Source organism: Stegostoma tigrinum, chromosome 6 (genome assembly GCF_030684315.1).
Source record: "Stegostoma tigrinum isolate sSteTig4 chromosome 6, sSteTig4.hap1, whole genome shotgun sequence".
Lineage (NCBI taxonomy): Eukaryota > Metazoa > Chordata > Chondrichthyes > Orectolobiformes > Stegostomatidae > Stegostoma > Stegostoma tigrinum.
The window spans coordinates 97496226-97518573 of record NC_081359.1 but is presented as its reverse complement, the minus strand read 5'-3'; the positions used below and the strand labels follow the sequence as shown (position 1 = coordinate 97518573).

Sequence of the window (22348 nt, the reverse complement as noted above, 5' to 3'; positions counted from 1 at the left end):
ATTGGTAGAAACCTTGGAGTACAGCACTAATCCATTCCACCTTAAATATTGTATGCAGCTCTTGTAGACACATAAAGTCATGGATGTTAGAGAAAGTACAAAGTAAGGTAAAACAATTGAAAAAAAGATTTGGTGCCTGAGCTAAGATTACAGGATTATATTGTAAGGCTGAGAGAGATTTAATCAAAATTTATGCTTTGGTCCACAGTCTCTCAATGAAATATTGAATGACAGATGAAAATTCGACCAAAAAATGGAGATTGAAGACAAAAAAGGCGTAACATAACAAGGATTTTTTATATACATCCATGTGATGTGGCATCTCAAACTTTTATTCACCTAGTTACTCGGAGAAAGTGGTGGTGAGCTGCTTCTTGAACCACTGCACACTGTGCTGCTGTAGGTGGACCCACAATAATGTTTGGGGGCAAGTTCAAGGATTTTGACCTGGCAATACTGATGGAACAGTGATATATTTCCAAATCAGGATGGTGTGTGGCTTGGAGAGGAACTCATAGGTAGTAGCATTGCAACACATCTGATGCCATTGTCCTTGTGGATGACAGTGGTCATGGGTTTGGCAGGCATGGTATAAGGAGACTTGGAGAATTTCTGCAGTGCATGTTTTAGATTGTATACACTGCTATTACTGAGAGTCAGTAGTGAAGAGACTAAATGTTCGTGGATATGGTACCAATCAAGTGAACTGCTTTGTCCAGGATGGTACCAATCCTCTTGAGTGTTGAAGGAGTGCACTCATCCAGGCAAGTGGGATATATTTCAACGCATGCCTGACTTGTGCCTTGTACTCAGTGCATAGGCCTTGGGAAGTCATGAGGTGAATTACTCACTACAGGATTCCCAGCCTCTGACCTGCATTTGCAGACACAGAATTTATATGGTGAGTCCCTGAACTAGGAGTTGACCCTGACTGAGTGTTGCAGACTGGCAACTTCCAAGGTCCAGGACAATGTGTTGAGGGACGCACTAAAGCTTGGGGCAGCTGTTGCCAATGCACAGTGGTGAAAGGCCACTGTCTGAGGTCTTTCTGCTGCAGGCAAAGGGAGTCTGGTCAGTTATTGGGCCCTCTTAGCATGTCAAATATATGTAGATGTTAGTAATGTATGTGTAAGAGAGGTCTTTGGTTTTGTGGATAGTAAAACTCCAACGTTTTGTGTGTTTACTTGATATGCTACTCGGCAGAGCTGAACGGCTTTTGTGTTTTACATACATACACACAAAGAGACTTTTTAATGAATAAAGTATAGTTTTGAAATTAAAAAAACAGGTTAGACAAAATTAATTAAGCAGATTTCAATAAACCTCATAAAACACACTTAGGGTTGAGTTTATTTAACTGACTAATCGTTTTGGACTGCCTAGAAGCTGGTGAAAGTCTACAAAAACATAAATTGCATGGTTACTGTTGTTTTCATTATATAATGCAGGGAGTTTTTTTTCAGGTTGTTGGTCAAATCTCCAACTTACAGTGAACCCACCTGTCGTGTCAATTGGAGATAAAGTTACTCTAACGTGCACTTACTGTGGACCGAAAGTGCTGACTCCCCGAATAAAATGGCTTTATGATGGATTGTCTATATCGGACACTGGGGTTGTAAGCATCAGCAACGACGGCCAGTCTCTTGTTATTTCTCGTGTGGATCAGGAGCACCGAAAGAAGTATGGATGTAGTTTGGCCAAAAAAGAATCAATAATATCTGAAATATGCCTGGACATAGGTAAAAGAAACAATTCATTCAAGTTATGGTATTCAAGAATTTACACAAATGTTAATGTGTTTTTGGCTTGGAAGTACTAGAAAATGTGTCTACACTTCCTATTAGCATATAGGAAGTGTATATGCTAAGTGTATATGCCCTCGGTCCTTGTGGCTGAGACACCAGAGCAGAAGGAGCATCTGAGTCACCTAATGAAAGGGGAATTATCAGCACTCTTATAAACTTGCATTGGGTTTACATGCCATTCAAACTCAGCACCCAGTGACATAAACAGAAATTGCTGGAAAAACTCAGCGGGTCTGGCAGCATCTGTGGAGCGAAATCAGATTTACCGTTTCAGGTCTGTGACCCTTCATCAGCATCCAGTGAGTTCCCTGCCCAAACCTTCTCTTTGCAGATTTTATTTCCATTAGCAGTTCGAAGTACCGAGCCATAATAATCTCTTTGTGTGCATCTACAGATAATGAACCACAAACATTAAACATTCTCATTGACTTAAAATGGTACATGCAAATATATGCAATTTACTTAACATTACTGCTTTAAAATTTGTTTTTAACGTATTGGGATGGCTCTTCACTCCGCAAAAATGTAAAATGGATGATGTGAGTTGTTTTCATCTTTTCATTATTTTTGCTCCATTTTTTTCTGATAACTGTTACTAACACAATCAGAGCAGATCAGAGTTGAACATGCTCCTGCTCCCATTAAATAAGTATGCCGTACACTATTTGTCAAATGGGCCAATGGATAGCAATCATGAATGGGTTTAATGATTGTGCATAGGAACATAGGAATAGGCAAGGCAGGCCATTTGGTCCATCAAATGTCTCCACTGTTCAACAACACCATGATCATCTACCTCAATGCCATTTTCCTCTACAATCCCATTTCCTTCAATGTCTTTAATTTCAACCATATCTCCTCTATTCTGTATTCTGACTAAATGCAGCCAATTCAGCAGACAGGAGGAAAGTCCTGAGGCTTTCCTTTTGTAACAACAACTGATGTTTACCTAGCGCCTTTAGTATATAATAAAACATCCCAAAGTGCCTCAAACTACCATCTGTTTAATGGAACTGCTCTATGCTAAACAAATCAAATCACAGGCCTGTAGGTTCAGTATTCAATGCTCTATCAGATCAGTGACGTTGTCTTTCTGAACTTCTATGAAAGTTATTCTCATTGTGACATCTTCACCTGTAATGTACTAGAAATAGCAGTGAAAGCATTGGCAGTGTTGCTGCTAGGATTTCAATAGAGGTTAAAATGGGATGCGTGAAGTTTTTACATTAAATCTACTTCAAGTGAAGTGAAAAAGAAGCTTAGCAAAATACTATTTTATGGACCAAGGTTTGGTTTATAGCTGTTGAGAGATATGTAATCAAAGGCTAAACAGGTAGTCTGATGGTGATGATGGAAATGAGAACAATGTGATGCAAGAAAATATATCTGAATGGTGTTTTGGCTAAACTGTAATTTTTCCTGTCAACCCGCACCATTACATCAACAAGCCAAGTGACAGTACAGTTTTTTATTTGCTCTTGTTCAAAAATCTAAAATTTATTTAATTCTTTCAGACCTTGATTTTCTTGATACCACAATGCTTACTGGAGATTATGATTACCCAGCCAGTACATCTGTTCCTTTTATTACTTCTGAATCAACAACTACATTGACCACCCAAGAAACCAGCACACAAGTGATAACAACATACGAGACCACAAATGCCTCACAGATGATGTGGAATGATGTAGAATGGATGCAGGACACATCCCCTGTGACCACTAGTCTGAGAACTGAAAGTTATCCGAACACAATACAATCGACAATAAAAACAGAGGAAACTTCTGATCCGTGGAATGAAGATGTGAATCAAGGTCAGCTGGGGTCAGCTGGAAGAGACTGTCCTGTTGTGGTAACAAACGGTGGTCCAAGTCACCTTCCCACGTATATGTGCATCGTCCTTAGTGGAATTCTGCTACTTTTAATTATCACACTCATTATCAAGCGCTTCAAAGGACACTGCAAACGTAAATATGTTCTTCTTTTGAAATGTAGCATATTGGTTTACTATCTGGTTTAATCTAAGTGTGCTAATTGAACATTAATGGGCTTTGCAGATGCAAGATGGTCCTGCTGACTGCTTAGCCAGTTAATCTTATCCAGGGCAGCAGTGGAGGATTGTGACTGACTTGCAGGAATTTAGCATGGGGGCTGGTGGAATCAGTCACAACTGACAATCCTAATAGTTTCTTTTAGCAATGCTTGTTGGAAAGTGAATGTTTGAACTTTGTGTATGAAGACAGAAGCAAGCTCAGAAGTTGAACAATATTAGCAATATTGACTGATTGGGCAAATGATGACATGGTAACCCACCACTGAACATACAAATATATCAGAACGAAAAACAGAAGTGGGTCATTTGGCTGTTCCACCCTTTATTGGGATCATGGTGATCTGATTGTAACCTTAAATCCACATTCCTACCTACCTCAAATTCCTTTCGCCCTGACCTCTTTTTCACTAAGAATCTATACATCTCTGCCTTAAAAATATCTCGGGACTTTGCTTCCACCAACCTTTTCAGGAAGGGAGGCACAAAGATATATGACCCTCCAAGAGAAATGTTTCTATCTTCTCTCTGTCTTGAATGGGCAACACCTTAATTTTAACCTCTCATTCTAGATTCTCCCATAAGAAGAAATACCATCTCCGCATCCAACCTGTCAAGACCACTCAGGATCTTATTTGTTGCAACCAAGTTGTCTTTCACTCTTCTAAACTACCACAGTTAAAAGTCTAGCTTGCCCAATCTTTCCTCATGAGACAACCTCCCAATTTCACATATTAAACTGCTAAACATTTTCTGAAATGCTTCCCATACTATTAGATCCTTCTGGAAATGAGGTTTCCAGTACTGTATACAGCATTCCAGATGTGGTCTCATCAGCGGTCTGTAAAAGTGAAACATAACCTCCCTGCTTTAGAATCCAATCTGCCTTCCCATAAAATGATAACAATCTCTTTACTTTTCTCATTATTTGCTACATCTGCATACTAAAATTTTATAATTGATGCACTAGGACACTTGGATCCATCTGGATCTCACAGCCCTCCTAACTATCACCACTTGAATAAAAAGCTTTATTAAATTCTTCACAAAATGGACAATTTCACATTTTACGAAATTTTCCAGATCTTTGTTTACTCAGTTAATCTGTCTGTATCTTTTTGTAGCCTCCCTATGTCCTTTTCACAATTTACTTCCCTGTCTACCTTTGTGCTGTCAGCAAAGTTGCCAACCATACCTTCTATCCCTTCATCCAAATCATTTATATAAATTGTAAGCAGTTGTGGTCCTAGCACCAACGTCTGTGATACATCACTTGCTACATCCTGGCAATCTGAAAAAAAAAGACTTTTTGTACCTACTCTCTACATTTGGTTAGCCAACCAATCTTTTATTCGTGTCAGTAGGTTATCCACTACAGCATGATCTTGTTTTGCAACAACCGTTGGATGTGGCACTCTGTGCCTTCTAAAAATCTGAGTAGAGTTCATTTGCCAGTCTCTATAGCACGTTACTTCCTGAAAAAACTTCAATAAGTTGGTTAGCTATGATTTTCCTTTCACAAACCAATGTTAACTCTGCCTTATTATATTGAACTTATCCAAGTGCTCCAACATAACTTCTTTAATAAAAGCTTCCAACATTCTCCCCATGACAATGAAATGTGAGGCTGGATGAACACAGCAGGCCCAGCAGCATCTCAGGAGCACAAAAGCTGACGTTTCAGGCCTAGACCCTTCACGTGCTCCTGAGATGCTGCTGGGCCTGCTGTGTTCATCCAGCCTCACATTTCATTATCTTGGATTCTCCAGCATCTGCTGTTCCTATTATCACTGACACAATTCTCCCCATGACAGATGTTTTAACTAGCCTAAAGCTTCCTATTTTCTGTGTCCCTATCTTTTGAATAAAGGACTTACATCTACCATCTTCTAATCTAATGGGACCAAACCCCGAAACAAGGGAGATTTGAAAATCTAAAGCTATTGCATTAGTTATCTCACTAGTGACTTCCTAGCCTAGGATGAAATCCATCAAGACCTGACTATTTGTTAGCCTACAGCTCCCAGAGTTCATTCTGTACCATTTCACTGCCCTTATATTGTTTCCTATGCTCTTCCCTTCCATTACCTGATTTATACCTGCTTTTGGGTTGTTTAATTGCATCCACTGTAGAGAGAACCAATGCAAAAATCTGTTCAATTCATCTGCCAAGATAATGAAATGTGAGGCTGGATGAACACAGCAGGCCCAGCAGCATCTCAGGAGCACAAAAGCTGACGTTTTGGGCCTAGACCCTTCATTCAAGGCTGAAGGGTCTAGGCCCGAAACGTCAGCTTTTGTGCTCCTCAGATGCTGCTGGGCCTGCTGTGTTCATCCAGACTCACATTTCATTATCTTGGATTCTCCAGCATCTGCAGTTCCCATTATCACTGATTCAATTCATCTGCCATCTCTTTTTTCGACAATTAATTCTCCAGACTTACGTTCCAGAGGACCAACATTCACTTTGTTAACTCTGTGCGTTTCAAAACATTTATAGAAAGTCTTCCAAATGGTTTTATATTTCTGTTTAGCTTACCTCACGCTCTCATTTTTCCTTCTTTGGACACTCTTTCCTGCTTTGTATATTCTATTCAATCCCATGCCAAAGCATCAGTCAACATTTTACTGAGTCAAGAGCTTCATAAGAATTGTAACTAGTAGAGTGCAGTAGAGATCAATGCTTCAACTATGTATGATCTATATCAATGACTGAATGAAGGGACTGATTGTAATTTGCCAAACATTTTGATGAGACACAGATAAATAATCAAATTGTGAAGAGGATACAAAGAGTCTATGAAGGGATATAAATAGGTTAGGTGAATGGACAAAAAATTAGCACGTGGAGTATGAAATGAGAACATATGAGGCTGTCCACTTTGTCAGGATTAATGGAAAAGCAGAACGTTTTTCAGTTAGAGACTGTGAAACATAGTCTGCATACTAGGTGATATGCATACTGGGATCTTGTATAGAATCACAAAAGATTAGTCTGCAGGCAGAGGAGGAAATCAGGAAGGTAAATGGGATGTTGGCTTTTCTTAAAAGGGGATAGAGTGGAGAAGTGGGGAAATATTGCTGGAACAGTACAAGGCAGCGATGAGATGGCACCTGGAGAACTGTGCACAGTTTTGCTCTATTTATGGAAGGATATATGTTATTGGCAACAATTCAAAGAATCTTCACTCTGTGATGAATTCCAGGGATCTCTTGAAGGAAACGTTAAGCATGTTCAGCCTATACTCATTGTAGTTTAGGAGAGTGAGAGGCGATGTTGTTGAACCAGACAAGAATCTGAGGAGTTGATGCTGAGAGAAAGTTTCCTCCTTAGTTGGAACCTAGAACAGGAAGCACAATATTAAAATGATGGGCTTCTCTTTTCCGACAAAGATGAGGAGGAATTTCTTCTTTCAGAGTATTTTGAATTCGTTTCCACAGTGAGTTGGTGGGGAGAGGGGAAGGCGGTAGCTGCATTATTGAATAAATTCAAGGCTGAGTTAGACAGATTTTTGATTTGTAGGGAAGTTCAGGGCTATGGGGGACAGGTTGGAATATGGATTTGGGCCAAAATCAGATCTTACTGAATAGCACAGCAGGATTGATAGAGGAATGGCCTTCTCTTGCTCCTATTTCTTCTGATCCTGTGAGGTTGATGCGAAGGAGAATTTGAAAAAAAATGTAGCGCAGAGAATGCAGGCAGGTGCTAAAATTTCTGCAGTGTTCCCTTAATGACCTCAAAGACTGGTTCCACACACAACCCCTCCACAACTCCCCACCTCAAAATCTACACTGCATAAACAATCACATTTACAGTGCTCCTCTGGGATTTTTGCTGATCTGTGGATAATTGGGAGAAGCCATACAGGAATTCAGGAGCAGAGATAATGGGAACTGCAGATGCAGGAGCATTTGTTTATGTGAAATATATTCCAGGGTGGTGTCTGCCATTAGAAAAACCATGATACAATTAATTTGTATCAATGATTGATTACAATTGTTTACTCTAAGACCAGTTTTTGCTTATGTTTTTATTCTTCCTTGACGGTATGTGAGCATTTCTGGCTCGGCCAGTAGGTATTATCAATTACCAGTTACCCAGAAGTAAAAGTCAACTACATTCCTGTGAGTCCGGAGGCATTTGTAAGCTGAGATGATAAGGATGGAAGACTTCTTTCCTGAAAAAGCATTAGTGAGCCAGATGAGCATTTTCACTATTTTTTGTTAGAAATTTCAGCATGGATGTAGTCATGTAGTTCTTGTATGATGTGATATGAATTGAAATGTTTTTCAGGAAATTGATTAGAAGTTTTAAAAATTTATGGAGGCAACTTTCAAGCCCAGCTTGTCCCCTAACCTGTTCTTCCACTCAACTATCCCCTCCTCTCACCTCAAGCTGCACCCCCATTTCCTACTTTCTAACCTCATCCTGCCCCCTTAATCTGTCCGTCCTCCCTGGACTGACCTATCTCCTCCCTACCTCCCTACCTACAGTCACCTTTACTTGTTCCATCCCCGCCTCTTTGACTTGTCTGTCTCCTCTCCACCTATCTTCTCCTTTATCCATCTTCTATCTGCCTCTCCCTCTCTCCCTATTTATTTCAGAACCCCCTTCCCCTCCCCCATTTCTGAAGAAGGGTCTAGGCTCGAAATGTCATCTTTCCTGCTCCTATGATGCTGTTTGGCCTGCTGTGTTCATCCAGCTCTACACCTTGTTGTCTCTTTTAATTTTGTCTACATGGTGGTATAAAATGCTAATTATAAACCTTAGCCATCCACTCAACACACCAAATGTGTTGAATGAATAGAGCATTGATGAACAGAACCAAGTATGTCTCACAAACATGTCTTAGATATTTGATTCATGTCCTTACTTCAACAGGTGGATCCCATGACCTGGAACACAATGCAAGGTACAATCCATTGTAACTTTTCACATAGATAAACTTTACCACATGATCCTTGTTCTCGTATCATTAGTTTTTGGAGATTTGATTGGCAACGGGATAGATGTCAAGGTTCACGGCAATCAGGAGCAAATTTTTTAAAATGTCACAGAATATTGTTCATACAAACAGTGATGGTCTATTGGAACAGGCACTGGTATAAGGGTAAAAAACATTCACAAAAGGACAAATGCCTCCTGTTATTGGACCTATCTAGTGAAAATAAAACTTGTTTTAATCAAGAATTTTCTTAATTTAACTTGTCAAAGTTCAACACATACTTACACCAGATAGGTAAGAATGATCAAGCTTCACAAATTGAATTTTTAAATCATGGTCACAATAATATCCCTTAAACTTGTCCCCAAACACTTAAATTACATCATGAAGATAGTTCAATACTACATGCAACGTTAAAGGTAAAGCTACCATAGTCTAGCCAGAGAGGGAAAGATAACTGATGGTGGTTTAATCTGAAAGTGACCACACATCCTGGTAGGGGAGAGGTTGAGAAGGTGTCCTTCATGGTATCTTCAACTGGTGCAGAAATTGAGCTCCTGCTGTTGATGTCTACTATGTATTGCAAATCAGCAGTTGAATTGGTTACATGCAATGGAGGGGTTTCTTCTCACTCAAGGTCTTTGACTAAACTGCACAATAGACTGTGAGAAAGAGAAGAAATGATATCACAGATATAGGGATATATCTTATCTTTTCCTACTCAGTGGCTAACAACTTAAGGTGTCGGATAATATCCCTGATTTGAAGCCTCGGACTGAACAGTTGGTGACAAATTCACAAGGGCGGCACGGTGGCCTCACAGCACGAGGGGCCCGGGTTCGATTCCAGCCTCGGGCGACTCTCTGTGTGGAGATTGCACATTCTCCCTGTGACTGCGTGGGTTTCCTCCAGGTCCTTTGGTTTCCTCCCACAGCCCAAAGATGTGCAGGCTAGGTGGATTGGCCAGGCTAAATTGCCCATAGTGTTTGGGGTGTGTGGGTTATAGGGGGATGGGTCTGGGTGGGATGCTTCAAGGGTTGGTGTGGACTTGTTGGGCTGTTGGGCTGAAGGGCCTGTTTCCACGCTGTAGGCAATCTAATCATCGAGCACCGTGCTTAGATTGCCAATACTTCAAACTGGCTGATACATCTCATGCAGTCAGATTTCTACCATATTGCTTCGGAAAGTTTTGGCATTTGAGAAATGGAATTCAGTTTATATGCAGCAAAATGGTCACACATTGCATTGTGAATTATGCTGTAAACTATGCAGATGAGACCTATACTGGTTTGACTGTCTTGTAAAGGGAGGTTTTGATGTTCCCTGTTTATAAGGCAAATTATGGCAATAGATGTTTGATCCCAAGAAGTCCCAACTCATTGGCAGGGCTGAGACTTGGTGTATTGGTAGACAGCAACATATCAAGTGATGCGATGCTCATTAGCATCCTTGTGCCTGTGGACTGTGGGGCAGAGAAATGGCCTGGACCTCAAAATAATTTTGAGGCTTACATCTTTGTAATTGATTTGTGTTTTTGCCCAAAGGACTGAGAGGACTCACCAATAGGTTAGGAACTGGCTGTGAGTGGTGGTGAGATCCCCGGCCACACAATGCAGTCTAGTGACAGAATATCACCAGAGCTGCCACATGTGCCCATCTGCTCCATGCTAAATATTTGCACTTTTGCTGACTCCACAAACTTATTGCCTGGCAACATTTGAAAACGTTGTATAATTATAATTATACATTGAAAACACGCCACAATTGGGTGAGACGAATATCAGAATATCTATTAGTAGGTAAATGCTAGTGTAGAGCTTTATTTTGCTATTTATTTTGTAGTCTTTAAATTTCTTTAAAAAAGCTCTTACTTTCAAAAATTATTATTGCAGTGATCTAGTCAACCATGATTCCTCAGGAGATGGAAAGCCACCTGGTAAGAAAGAACAAAGCTTATCTGATTTTTCACTTTTTTTTTGAGGATGCCTTGCTTTGAAACAATATCTTGTTTTCTTCCTTCCTGAAGCCTGTGTACATGCTGTATGTCTGGAAAACAACACTGAGAAATTATCTCATAACAGGCCGGCTCCATTTTGCTTTGAAATTAGATGCTTGAAGGCCAGTGAGTGAAGTCCAGTATGACTACTTTCAATTTTAGAATGTATGAAATAAGAGGAGGAATAAACCATACACCCACTTGAACCTGAATCTTCATTCAATACAATCAATGTTAATCCTTCAACAGCAAATCCACTTTGCCACTGGCTCCCCCGATCCCATGATACACTGAGGAACTAAAAATCAGTACAGCCCAGTCCTAAATATCTTCAATGATGGAGCATCCACAACCCTCTGGAATAGACAACTGCAAAGATTCACAACTCTGGGTGAAGAAATTTTACTTTGCTACAGTTGTAAATGACCAATGCCTTACCCTGAAGTTGCAGCCTATTCGAGATTCCCTAGCCAGGGTAACAAATTCTGCAAAAGCAAAATAATGTAGATGCTGGAAATCTGAAAGATAAATAAAAACTGCGAGAGAAAATCAGCAGATTCTTAAGTATTTGCGGAGACAGAAATAACAATGCTTAAATCCAGTATGACTCCTCTTGCATTGACTATTTTTCTCTCTCCACAGATGCAGCCAGATGTGCTGAGTGTCTCCAGCACGTTTTGATTTTGTTTTGCAAAATCCCTGTGGTTGTAGGCTTGCTTACTGAGCCAGTGTGTTTAGTTGCAGACATTTAGACACCCTGCTAGGTAAGAATTGTCAGAGCGCCTGCCGTGAAGCATAGGTGTTCTATTCCACTTGTTATTTATATGTCTCGGTTTGAGAGGTGGTTGGCATTATTTCCGAGCTGCCAATTCTCACTTATCTCAGTATACACAAACAAAGAAGGACACAAATTTGACTGGGACATAATAGCAGAAGCCAAACAGAGACATGCCAGGGAATTCCCGGAGGCCAGGCATTCCCATCAGAACTCCATCAAAAAACACACTGAATTGGACCGATATACAAACCACTGAAAAACAGAATTGGAAGTAATGCCAACCACCCCAGAAAACTGATGCATATAAATAACAAGTGGACAGAACTCCAATGGTCCATTTGACTCGAGGACACCATCCTGAGGAACTCATGATGCAATGTAAAATACAAAGCTTAAAGTTCTGCTTAATTGTTATATTGCTTTTGCTCTTTATGGAAAAATACCTTTCCATATTCTCCTACCAATATAACTGTGGCTACAGCTGACATTATTTCAAATTGATGTAAAAAAAGAATTCATTCTAGCTGCAGTGTGTCTGGATTTTGCAGTGTTATACTTCTTACGCATCTCAATATGGTGTATTAAACCAAACTATCATACACTGGCATTACATTTTCTTTAAGTTGCACCTCTCTTTGTTGTTTGCTGTTTTTGAAAAGATACCCAAGATCAATGCCTGGTACAGACAGAAAGTGAAAATGGTGTCACTGGGAATGCTGCAGATGACATTCATGGTGAGAGTAATTACATCTGAGAAAATTAACCATGTAGTTTATTAATTACACCATTTTATTTGTCAAAATTATTTTGCACTTGACTCCATGGTATTTTCAAGTTCATATTTCTCTTTTTTATTTGGCTTCCCTGTCCCATTTGTAACTGTAAGTGTGAGAAGACACTCGCTGCCCAATACCCATGCTCATTTTTTTCCAGATGTGGAAGAAGACAGAGTAGGAGATAATTTCTTCCCAATAACTTCTTAATGAGGAATCTCCAAATCATACAAAACTGACTGATTCCCCAAATTGTTAGTTAAAGAAATGAATGTCAGCCATTGTGATATTTCCTTTCACTTAAACAACACAAATGCTCACAGATAATAGTATCAGAGATAATGGGAACTGCAGATGCTGGAGAATTCCAAGATAATAGAATGTGAGGCTGGATGAACACAGCAGGCCAAGCAGCATCTCAGGACCACAAAAGCTGACGTTTCGGGCCTAGACCCTTCATCAGAGAGGTGGATGGGGAGAGGGAACTGGAATAAATAGGGAGAGAGGGGGAGGCGGACCGAAGATGGAGAGTAAAGAAGATAGGTGGAGAGAGTATAGGTGGGGAGGTACCAACCTGTCTCTGCCTCCCTAACCGGTTCTTCCTCACTCAGGCAACCAGCTTGTAACTGATGTCCATTTCAAGCCCACCGACTCCCACAGCTACCTAGAATACACCTCCTCCCACCCACCCTCCTGCAAAAATTCCATCCCCTATTCCCAATTCCTCTGCCTCCGCTGCATCTGCTCCCACGATAAGACATTCCACTCCCGCACATCCCAGATGTCCAAGTTCTTTAAGGACCGCAACTTTCCCCCCACAGTGATCAAGAACGCCCTTGACCGCGTCTCCCGTATTTCCCGCAACACATCCCTCACACCCCGCCCCCGCCACAACTGCCCTAAGAGGATCCCCCTCGTTCTCACACACCACCCTACCAACCTCCGGATACAACGCATCATCCTCCGACACTTCCGCCATTTACAATCCGACCCCACCACCCAAGACATTTTTCCATCCCCACCCCTGTCTGCTTTCCGGAGAGACCACTCTCTCCGTGACTCCCTTGTTCGCTCCACACTGTCCTCCAACCCCACCACACCCGGCACCTTCCCCTGCAACCGCAGGAAATGCTACACTTGTCCCCACACCTCCTCCCTCACCCCTATCCCAGGCCCCAAGATGACATTCCACATTAAGCAGAGGTTCACCTGCACATCTGCCAATGTGGTATACTGCATCCACTGTACCCGGTGCGGCTTCCTCTACATTGGGGAAACCAAGCGGAGGCTTGGGGACCGCTTTGCAGAACACCTCCGCTCAGTTCGCAACAAACAACTGCACCTCCCAGTCGCAAACCATTTCCACTCCCCCTCCCATTCTCTAGATGACATGTCCATCATGGGCTTCCTGCAGTGCCACAATGATGCCACCCGAAGGTTGCAGGAACAGCAACTCATATTCCGCCTGGTATCAATGTGGACTTCACCAGTTTCAAAATCTCCCCTTCCCCTACTGCATCCCTAAACCAGCCCAGTTCGTCCCCTCCCCCCACTGCACCACACAACCAGCCCAGCTCTTCCTCCCCACCCACTGCATCCCAAAACCAGTCCAACCTGTCGCTGCCTCCTTAACCGGTTCTTCCTCTCACCCATCCCTTCCTCCCACCCCAAGCCACACCCCCATCTACCTACTAACCTCATCCCACCTCCTTGACCTGTCCGTCTTCCCTGGAATGACCTATCCCCTTCCTACCTCCCCACCTATACTCTCTCCACCTATCTTCTTTACTCTCCATTTTCGGTCCGCCTCCCCCTCTCGCCCTATTTATTCCAGTTCCCTCTCCCCATCCCCCTCTCTGATGAAGGGTCTAGGCCCGAAACGTCAGCTTTTGTGCTCCTGAGATGCTGCTTGGCCTGCTGTGTTCATCCAGCCTCACATTTTATTATCTTACAAATGCTCACAGTCTAGGTTCATACACATTATTAATGACACTGGGACAAAGGTAAATTTGTGGCATTACCATAGGCTGTCTTTAAGGAGAGGAAGAAGTTAAAACAGAGATTGAACTTTCAAACAGCATCTGGTTATTGATATGCCACAGCATGAAAACATCTTTGTTTTATTACATTCTGATGAAAGGTCATCTCAACCAGAGGCATTAATTATTTCTTATCACAGGTGCTACCTGACTTGCTGAGTATTTTCCGCATTTTTCATTTTATTTCATGTTTTATTGCTGTATTGGTAACAGAAAGGTAGGCAAGTAACAACATATGCTCTAGTTTTCCCAGAATGGAATAATTACTTACTACATTTAGATCTTCATTGTGGTCTTCAATGTTTTCTTTTCAGGTCTTCATACATGGTCATGTCTAGCGAATAGTTCAGATACCTTTTAGCATCAATGATCCCACTCAGTCACCACAATACAATTTTCTGATTACTTCATTCTTTTTGGATTCTCTTTGGCCACAAAGGCTTCTTGCATAAAGAATCCTAATCCTTCAGTAGTTATAGAACTAACATTTTTTTCAAAGGACAATCTATGCTGAAGATTTTGCACTTACTTGAAGTAAAAACCTGCAAGATTGGCACTGTGACTTAAGCTTGCTTTTTAAGACATCCTTATGTATTTTTTCTGATTGTTGCATTAGCTTATTGTCTTACTGTATTATTCCAGGAGAAATGAACAGATCAAAAGATGAAGATGAAGATTTAACAGAAGCAGAGGTCAGGCACTTTTGAAAGAATATGGGGGTTAATAAAAATCACCTTAACACCTTTACAACTGATAACTTCCTCATTATGGAATGATTTTAGGTTTTTAAAAATTTGTGCACATTTAAAAACATAAAACTTGTGGGCATTATGTCTAGCCCAGCAATATTGCCCATTCTTAATGGCCCAGAGAGCAGTTAAAAGTCAAACACATTGCTGTGAGGCAGGAGCGACATGTAGTTCAGATCAGGTAAGGACAGCAAATTTCCTTCCCTAAAGGGCATTAGTGAATCAGGTGAGTTCTGTGACAATCAAAAATGGTCGCATGGTTGAATTAAGCTCGCTTTCTATTCCAGATCCGATCAATTCAGATTTCTCCTTCTGCCGCTGTAGGATTTTAAGCTGAGGTTCTGGATTACTGGATCAGTGACATTATGCCACAACACTACTACCTCCCCCCTAACAGATTATCTGGTTATTATTGTCTTTTGTGCAGTAGAACCAACCACAACCAGCCAATAGTTGGGGTAGAGTGCTGTCATCAAACCTTTCAAGATATTTTCTAATCAGTCTTTTCGTACACATCACTGGAGTACATGGGGATTGAACCCAGGCCTCCTGGTCCACAGGTAGGGACATTACCACTGGTCCACAAGAACCCCAACCCTCTTTTCTAAACGGGGTCTCAGGTCTTGTTTGGCTAACAATGGGACATATAGTGACACACTTTCGTGACCAGGACATAGAAATGACCCCTTCTGACCTGGAGATAGGAAGTGTAATCAATACTGTTCACAAAAACCTGATGGTATAGGCACCTCAGTTTATATTCCATGTATATTTGTTTGTTTTCCCAGCCTGCTCATTGAGCTCTGTCAGGAGATTAGGGGATGTAAGTGGGACTACATGAGGTTCATGAGATATGTGAGGTAGTGGTGCTTAAATAGGTAATATTGGATGAATCCCTTCTGTCAGGTTTTCATTTTCACTGCCATCTATTGAGACAGGCAGCAAGTGCAATAAAATAAGCAATGCCTACTGCATACTTCTACACTAAAGCAAAAAGACCCAGTTACATTATTTGTATTTCTGTGAAAAAAAGATGAAAACTATGGATATACGTCATGACAGCTAATTCTTTCAGGCGATTAAAAACTGAAAGATCTGCGGATGCTGTAAATTAGGAACAAAAACAGAAATTGCTGGAAAAGCTCAGCAATTCTGGCAACATCTGCGAAGAAAAAAATCTGAGTGAACATTTTGATTCCAGTGACCCTTCCTTAGAACTAGTCCTCACCAGTCTGGAGGAAGGGTCACTGCACCTGAAATGTTAACTCTGACTTTTTTCTTCACAGATGCCGCCAGACACGTTGAGCTTTTCCAGCAACTTCAGTTTTTGTTCTTTCAAATGATTGTTATCTGTATAGCTGAACATGATAACAAGCACAAAGTCAGTTCTGTAGATAAGTGCCATTACTTGCACATATTTCTGGACAGATCCAATAGGCCACAAAATAAAGGTTTTCATTTTTGTTTTTGAAAATAACCTTCAATTTCATGGCCTCTGTTGAATATTCAGCTTCCTTTTAGTACATCCATGTAAAGTGGACACATTGGTTGGGCCAATCTTTGCTGCTTCAAGCAAATCTCCCTTAGAGTCATAGAGTCATACAGCATGGAAACAGACCCGTCAGTCCAACTCATCTGCACTGATCGGATATCATAAACTAATCAAGTCCCATTTGCCTGCATTTGGTTCATATCCCTCTAAACATTTCCTATTCATGTACCTATCCAGGTGGCTTCTAAATGTTGTAATTGTATCCAACTCTACCACCTCCTCTGTCAGCCTATACACGCACCACCTTCTGCGTGAAAAAGTTGCTCTTCAGGTCCCTTTTAAATCTTTGCCCTCTCACCTTAAACTTTCTTATATTATTTCTTATATTACTGTTCCCAATTATTTCATGTTTGAATCAAGTATATAAATATATATAAAGTATCACTCCTTATGTCCTGACGTCTGCTTCTTAGCTGTTTCAGTAATATATCTGCTGATTTTTTTCTGTTCTTGGCTTTGATTTGGACTCCACTACCCTAGGAAAAAGACGTTGGCTATTCACTTTATCTGTGTCTTTCATGATTTTATAAACCTCTGTAAGGTCACCCCTCAGCTCCTGACGCTCCACAGAAAAAAGCCCTAGCCTATTCAGCTTCTCCTTATAACTCAAACCTTCCAATCCTGGCAAAATCCTTGTAAATTTCTAAACACTAATTGCATTCAGATACTTCATTATACTTTCAAGTTGCCCTATATTTTGGAAATATTGGTTTGTATGTCAGTTCTGCTTTGGCAGAAGTAATGGAGTAGTGGTGGAAAAGTCCCTGGAAACTAGTACAGAATGTATTAAATGCCTTAACTCACCTTACTCCATAAATTACTTTCTTCTGCATTGTTCAAGGGACCCTATGGTACTGGTTTGAGTTCCTAGCAAAATCTGAGCCAGAATATTTGATCTAACTTATTGTGAAAGGTCAAGGATTACTTTCTGAGTTAGATGAGCTGCTCTATAGATTTGGCCAACTCTTACACTGTGAAGTTAGCTGTGTGTCATAATACATGTTATGAAGAGGATGAAATGTTTTTCAGTAAGAGGTCAGAGCTGGAACTCAACTGTTAAAAACAGCAGATAGACTAAAACAATTATATGTATCTTATTTATAGAATACTGAAACTGAATGTCATGACTTAAGCTACACTATGAATAACATCACTGTTTTGGTCTTTAGCATCATTATGCTGTTGCCAACCTTTGGTTCAATGATGGTTTGAAATACTAACACAGAATGCCTTCCCCTCTGTTCTCAGAACTAATTTCTTACATTACTGTTCCCAATTATTTCATATTTGAATCAAATATATTAATATATATAAAGTATCACTCTTTATGTCCTGAAGTCTGCTTCTTAGCTGTTTCGGTAACAAATCTGCTGATTTTTTTCTGTTCTTGGCTGCACGTAAATTGAGATTCTCAGTCATTTCAGTTATTTCTCAAGCCCATATTTGTCAATTACATCAGCAATGTGATCCCCATTGTCTTGATTATGTCAGTAACTGCAAGCTTCAGGCATTACAGAATAGATACCCCCTCATTCAATTTAGTTACGTAAATTAATCTATGCTACCCATTCACTAGATCGTGTCCACTATTAATCAAATCTATGATCCTAAAATGGATAACAATTCCAATAGTCTCAGGACCTTTTCTGTTTTTGCTACATTAACCAGAGTTGAGGCCAGACTTCTTTGGTTTGTAAATTGAACATTGTCTTTCATAGGATTTCCATTTCTAGTCACTTGTATTGCAATTAACCATTATGAAATAGTTTGCAGTTGCACAGTGAAGCCTTGGTATTCTTGAAGTCAAGATGATTATGAGCAGTTTTGAAGGGAAATAGATGATGCTGCAGAGCTGTTTCTTGATGATTTGCTAATGCACGGGTCTGACAGCTGGGGCTATTGCTGTCCAGTGCTCTTTCTGTTCTAGATTAAATGGTATGCTATGTGCTGGAGTTGTGGAGAATTCAGCTGATATCAATAGCTCTTTTGCAGTTACGCTAAATCTCTTTGTCAAACGTTTCAGCAAGTTCCACCACTTCTTCCAGGTAGTGGCAACTGTTTCAGAACATCATGGGTTTACTCTGGGCTCCAGTTGCATCATTTTGTTATTATCCCTCCTGACAATCAGGAGCCAGGTTCTCCCTTCTTCCCAAGCAAGGCTGACACCTATTGGTTTGGGTTTAAAATAGAGGTAAATTAAACACTGGCACAGGGTAAAGGTGGTATTATAAATAGCAGGGACATGTGAAGTGAGTATAAACCAGTTGTTAATGGTCCCATATCAGCCTCAACCTTCAAATTTCTATTAGCAAATGCTCTAGGGTTTTCAGATGGAGTTGTGAGAATAGAATAGATAACGTGAGAGAGGTCAGTAATTCAGGAAAGGTCCGAAGTGTTCTCCTTTTCTTGGTAACATCCATAGAAAAGGGTATTCAATGGTTTCACCTGTCAGAGTACTTTCTGCAGCAGTACACAATAAATTGATACATTGGAAAAGTTACTTGCTGTAGCCATTTGGCCTGTCAAGCCTGGTCCACTTATTGATAAAATTACAGTTGATCTGATTGTGGTCAGATGTCCAACCTAATCTATAGTAAAAGTGTAATTTCTTTAATCCCAAAACACTCTTTTATAAATGGAAGAGAAATTGAACAGTTTTCATACAGTACCTAAAACACTACTCTTGGTACAGTTCCTAAAATCATCATGCATAATATTCTCATCAGAATCTCCGCAGCTAACATCTTGAGAGGTTGATGTCAATAGTGACTTTACCTTTCAGAAACAAAAAGACCATTAGTGCGCAAATCCATTTACTGTACAGACAGGTTTTTAAAAAACTGTTTTAAAAAGAAATCAATGATTACAGAAATGCTTACAAACTATTTACTGACTTCATAAAGAAAATCTCATAGGTTACTCAATCAAAAACTAAACTCACACCAAATAACATTAAAAATCATATCTGTAAATCCACAGTTTAGATCACATAACTCAATTTCCTAACGTCTTGATATCAGCGGCAAATTACTATACCTATGCCGTCATCTAAATTACAGCTGCAGATTGCACATTGTTGAGGATTGAGCACTGATCCCGATGGCACAACATTAGTGCCAAACTGAAAAAATCCACTTCTCTCCACTTTGCCTTCTATTCACTGGACAAACACTTATCTATGCTAATGTAGTCCCCCTTTCCCCCACCCCCATATAGAGAATTTGGTATTGCAGGGTCTAACCACATTCATCCTTTTGCATCACAACTTCCATGTCTCTGCTTGCTGCTCCAGACCTACAATGGACCTACTTTTCAGGAATAAAGAACTCAAGAGCCCTGCATCGTGCTGGTGCTCTGAAAATCACTTTCCACTTTCAAACAGCTATTTCCACCGAGATAGTAACTCAATCTTCCTCCCCTAGTTTGCTAAAAGGTATTTGTAACCTTTTTTGTTTTTATACAAGATTTTCTGAAATATTACAATTTGTGTGGACACATCATCAAGTGCTAATGTTTAAAATGCTGATCAATAAGAATGGCTTTCAAGTTACAACATATGCCATATATCTATTGCATTTATTTTGAATAATACATTTACACCTTCTGTGAGTGCATTTACTTTGGAAAAAAATTCATGATGCGGTATGTGTTGGTGTACTGTGCGAACTAATCAATTGCATAGTGTGGAGCGTGATATAAAGTATGTTGTAGGAAGAAAGTAACCAGAGAGTAAACATGCAAAGAGTTTGACGTAATGTGATTTAATTGTTCAAAATGCAGAGGAATGGAATTGTGGGAGATATAGCAGTTTGGATCGGAAATTGGCTTGCTGAAAGAAGACAGAGGGTGGTAGTTGATGGAAAATGTTCATCCTGGAGACCAGTTACTTTTGGTGTACCGCAAGGATTGGTGTTGGGTCCACTGCTGTTTGTCATTTTTATAAATGACCTGGATGAGGGCGTAGAAGAATGGGTTAGTAAATTTGCAGACGACACTAAGGTCAGTGGAATTGTGGATAGTGACGAAGGATGCTGTAGGTTGCAGAGAGACATAGCTAAGCTGCAGAGCTGGGCTGAGAGGTGGCAAATGGAGTTTAATGCAGACAAGTGTGAGGTGATGCACTTTGGGAGGAGTAACCGGAAGGCAAAGTACTGGGCTAATGGTAAGATTCTTCGTAGTGTAGATGAGCAGAGAGATCTTGGTGTCCATGTACACAGATCCTTGAAAGTTGCCACCCAGGTTGACAGGGCTATTAAGAAGGCATACAGTGTTTTAGCTTTTATTAACAGAGGGATCGAGTTCTGGAATCAAGAGGTTATGGTGAAGCTGTACAAAATTCAGGTGCGGCCGTAGGTGGAGCATTGTGTACAGTTCTGGTCACCGCATTATAAGAAGGATGTGGAAGCTTTGGAAAGGGTGCAGAGTAGATTTACTAGGATGTTGCCTGGTATGGAGGGAAGGTCTTACGAGGAAAGGCTGAGGGACTTGAGGCTGTTTTCATTAGAGAGAAGAAGGTTCAGAGGTGACTTAATTGAAACATATAAAATAATCAGAGGGTTAGATAGGGTGGATAGGGAGAGCCTTTTTCCTAGGATGGTGACGGCGAGCACGAGGGGGCATAGCTTTAAATTGAGGAGTGAAAGATGTAGGACAGATGTCAGAGGTGGTTTCTTTACTCAGAGAGTAGTAAGGGAATGGAACGCTTTGCCTGCAACGGTAGTAGATTTGCCAACTTTAGGTACATTTAAGTCGTCATTGAATAAGCATATGGACGTACATGGAATAGTGTAGGTTAGATGGGCTTCAGATTGGTATGACAGGTCGGCACAACATGAGGGCTGAATGGCCTGTACTGTGCTGTAATGTTCTATGTTCTATGTTAATTGTATTGAATATAAAATAAATTAAAATGCAAATAGTACTTTTCCATTAGGTGAAAGAAGTTGATATCGGTGACTCCAGTCATACAAATGAATCAGAAGATGTGAACTCTCAAGATGAAGACCAGGAATGAATGAATTTGACATCTCTGCCTCAAGTTTACTTTGATCCCTCAGAGATAGAGCAGTTTGTGTTAATGTAGTCCCAGTGCTATGCTTGCTGACAAACATCCAATGAGCATGATTCACAGGATCTGTTAAGTCAACTAAATGCATCCTTTATTCTCTACGTAATTTTAACTATTCTAATTTTTAATGAAACATAAACATTGCTCCTTTTATGATTTTGCTGTTATAGATGCATGGGACCTTTAAAATGCACTATTTTTATAATAGCACAGAAAAGAAGCTTGACATGACTGCTCTTTGCTTGGTTGAATAAACTGTGCTGTTAGAACTACTTTATTCTTATCTTTCAATTAAGAAGTTAGATATAATAAATTTGTGCCCTTGGATCGATAAGTAGAAATAGCCTGGATTGCACTTGCAGAATTATATGCAGGACAAATGGCCTTCCCTCTCAAGAGTGTCTCAGCTGGTAAGTGGAGAGTTACAAATAATACTTTTTGTTAGTCTCTCCGAAACAGTGTCTTCCTTGAAGCTCATGTCAAGAGCAGCCAAACTTATTGTACCACAAGTTGATAGGATATGGGATTCTATCTTTAGTTATCCAAAGGTGAAATGCAGACATTAACCACTTATATCCCTGCTGATGGTAAT

General features: G+C 40.4%; 1 protein-coding gene across 1 annotated transcript in view; it reads left to right on the top strand.

Moving 5' to 3' along the window:
• Positions 1-21963, top strand: part of LOC125453569 (uncharacterized) — a 29584-nt gene extending 7621 nt beyond the window's left edge. Inside the window, exons 3-9 of the mRNA XM_048533334.2 lie at positions 1464-1739; positions 3320-3772; positions 8738-8768; positions 10694-10737; positions 12235-12309; positions 15030-15079; positions 21622-21963. Of these exons, the coding sequence (XP_048389291.1) occupies positions 1464-1739; positions 3320-3772; positions 8738-8768; positions 10694-10737; positions 12235-12309; positions 15030-15079; positions 21622-21702 (1010 nt within the window). The 3' untranslated portion in view covers positions 21703-21963. The remainder of the gene's footprint in view (positions 1-1463; positions 1740-3319; positions 3773-8737; positions 8769-10693; positions 10738-12234; positions 12310-15029; positions 15080-21621) is intronic.
• Positions 21964-22348: the final 385 nt, after the last annotated feature.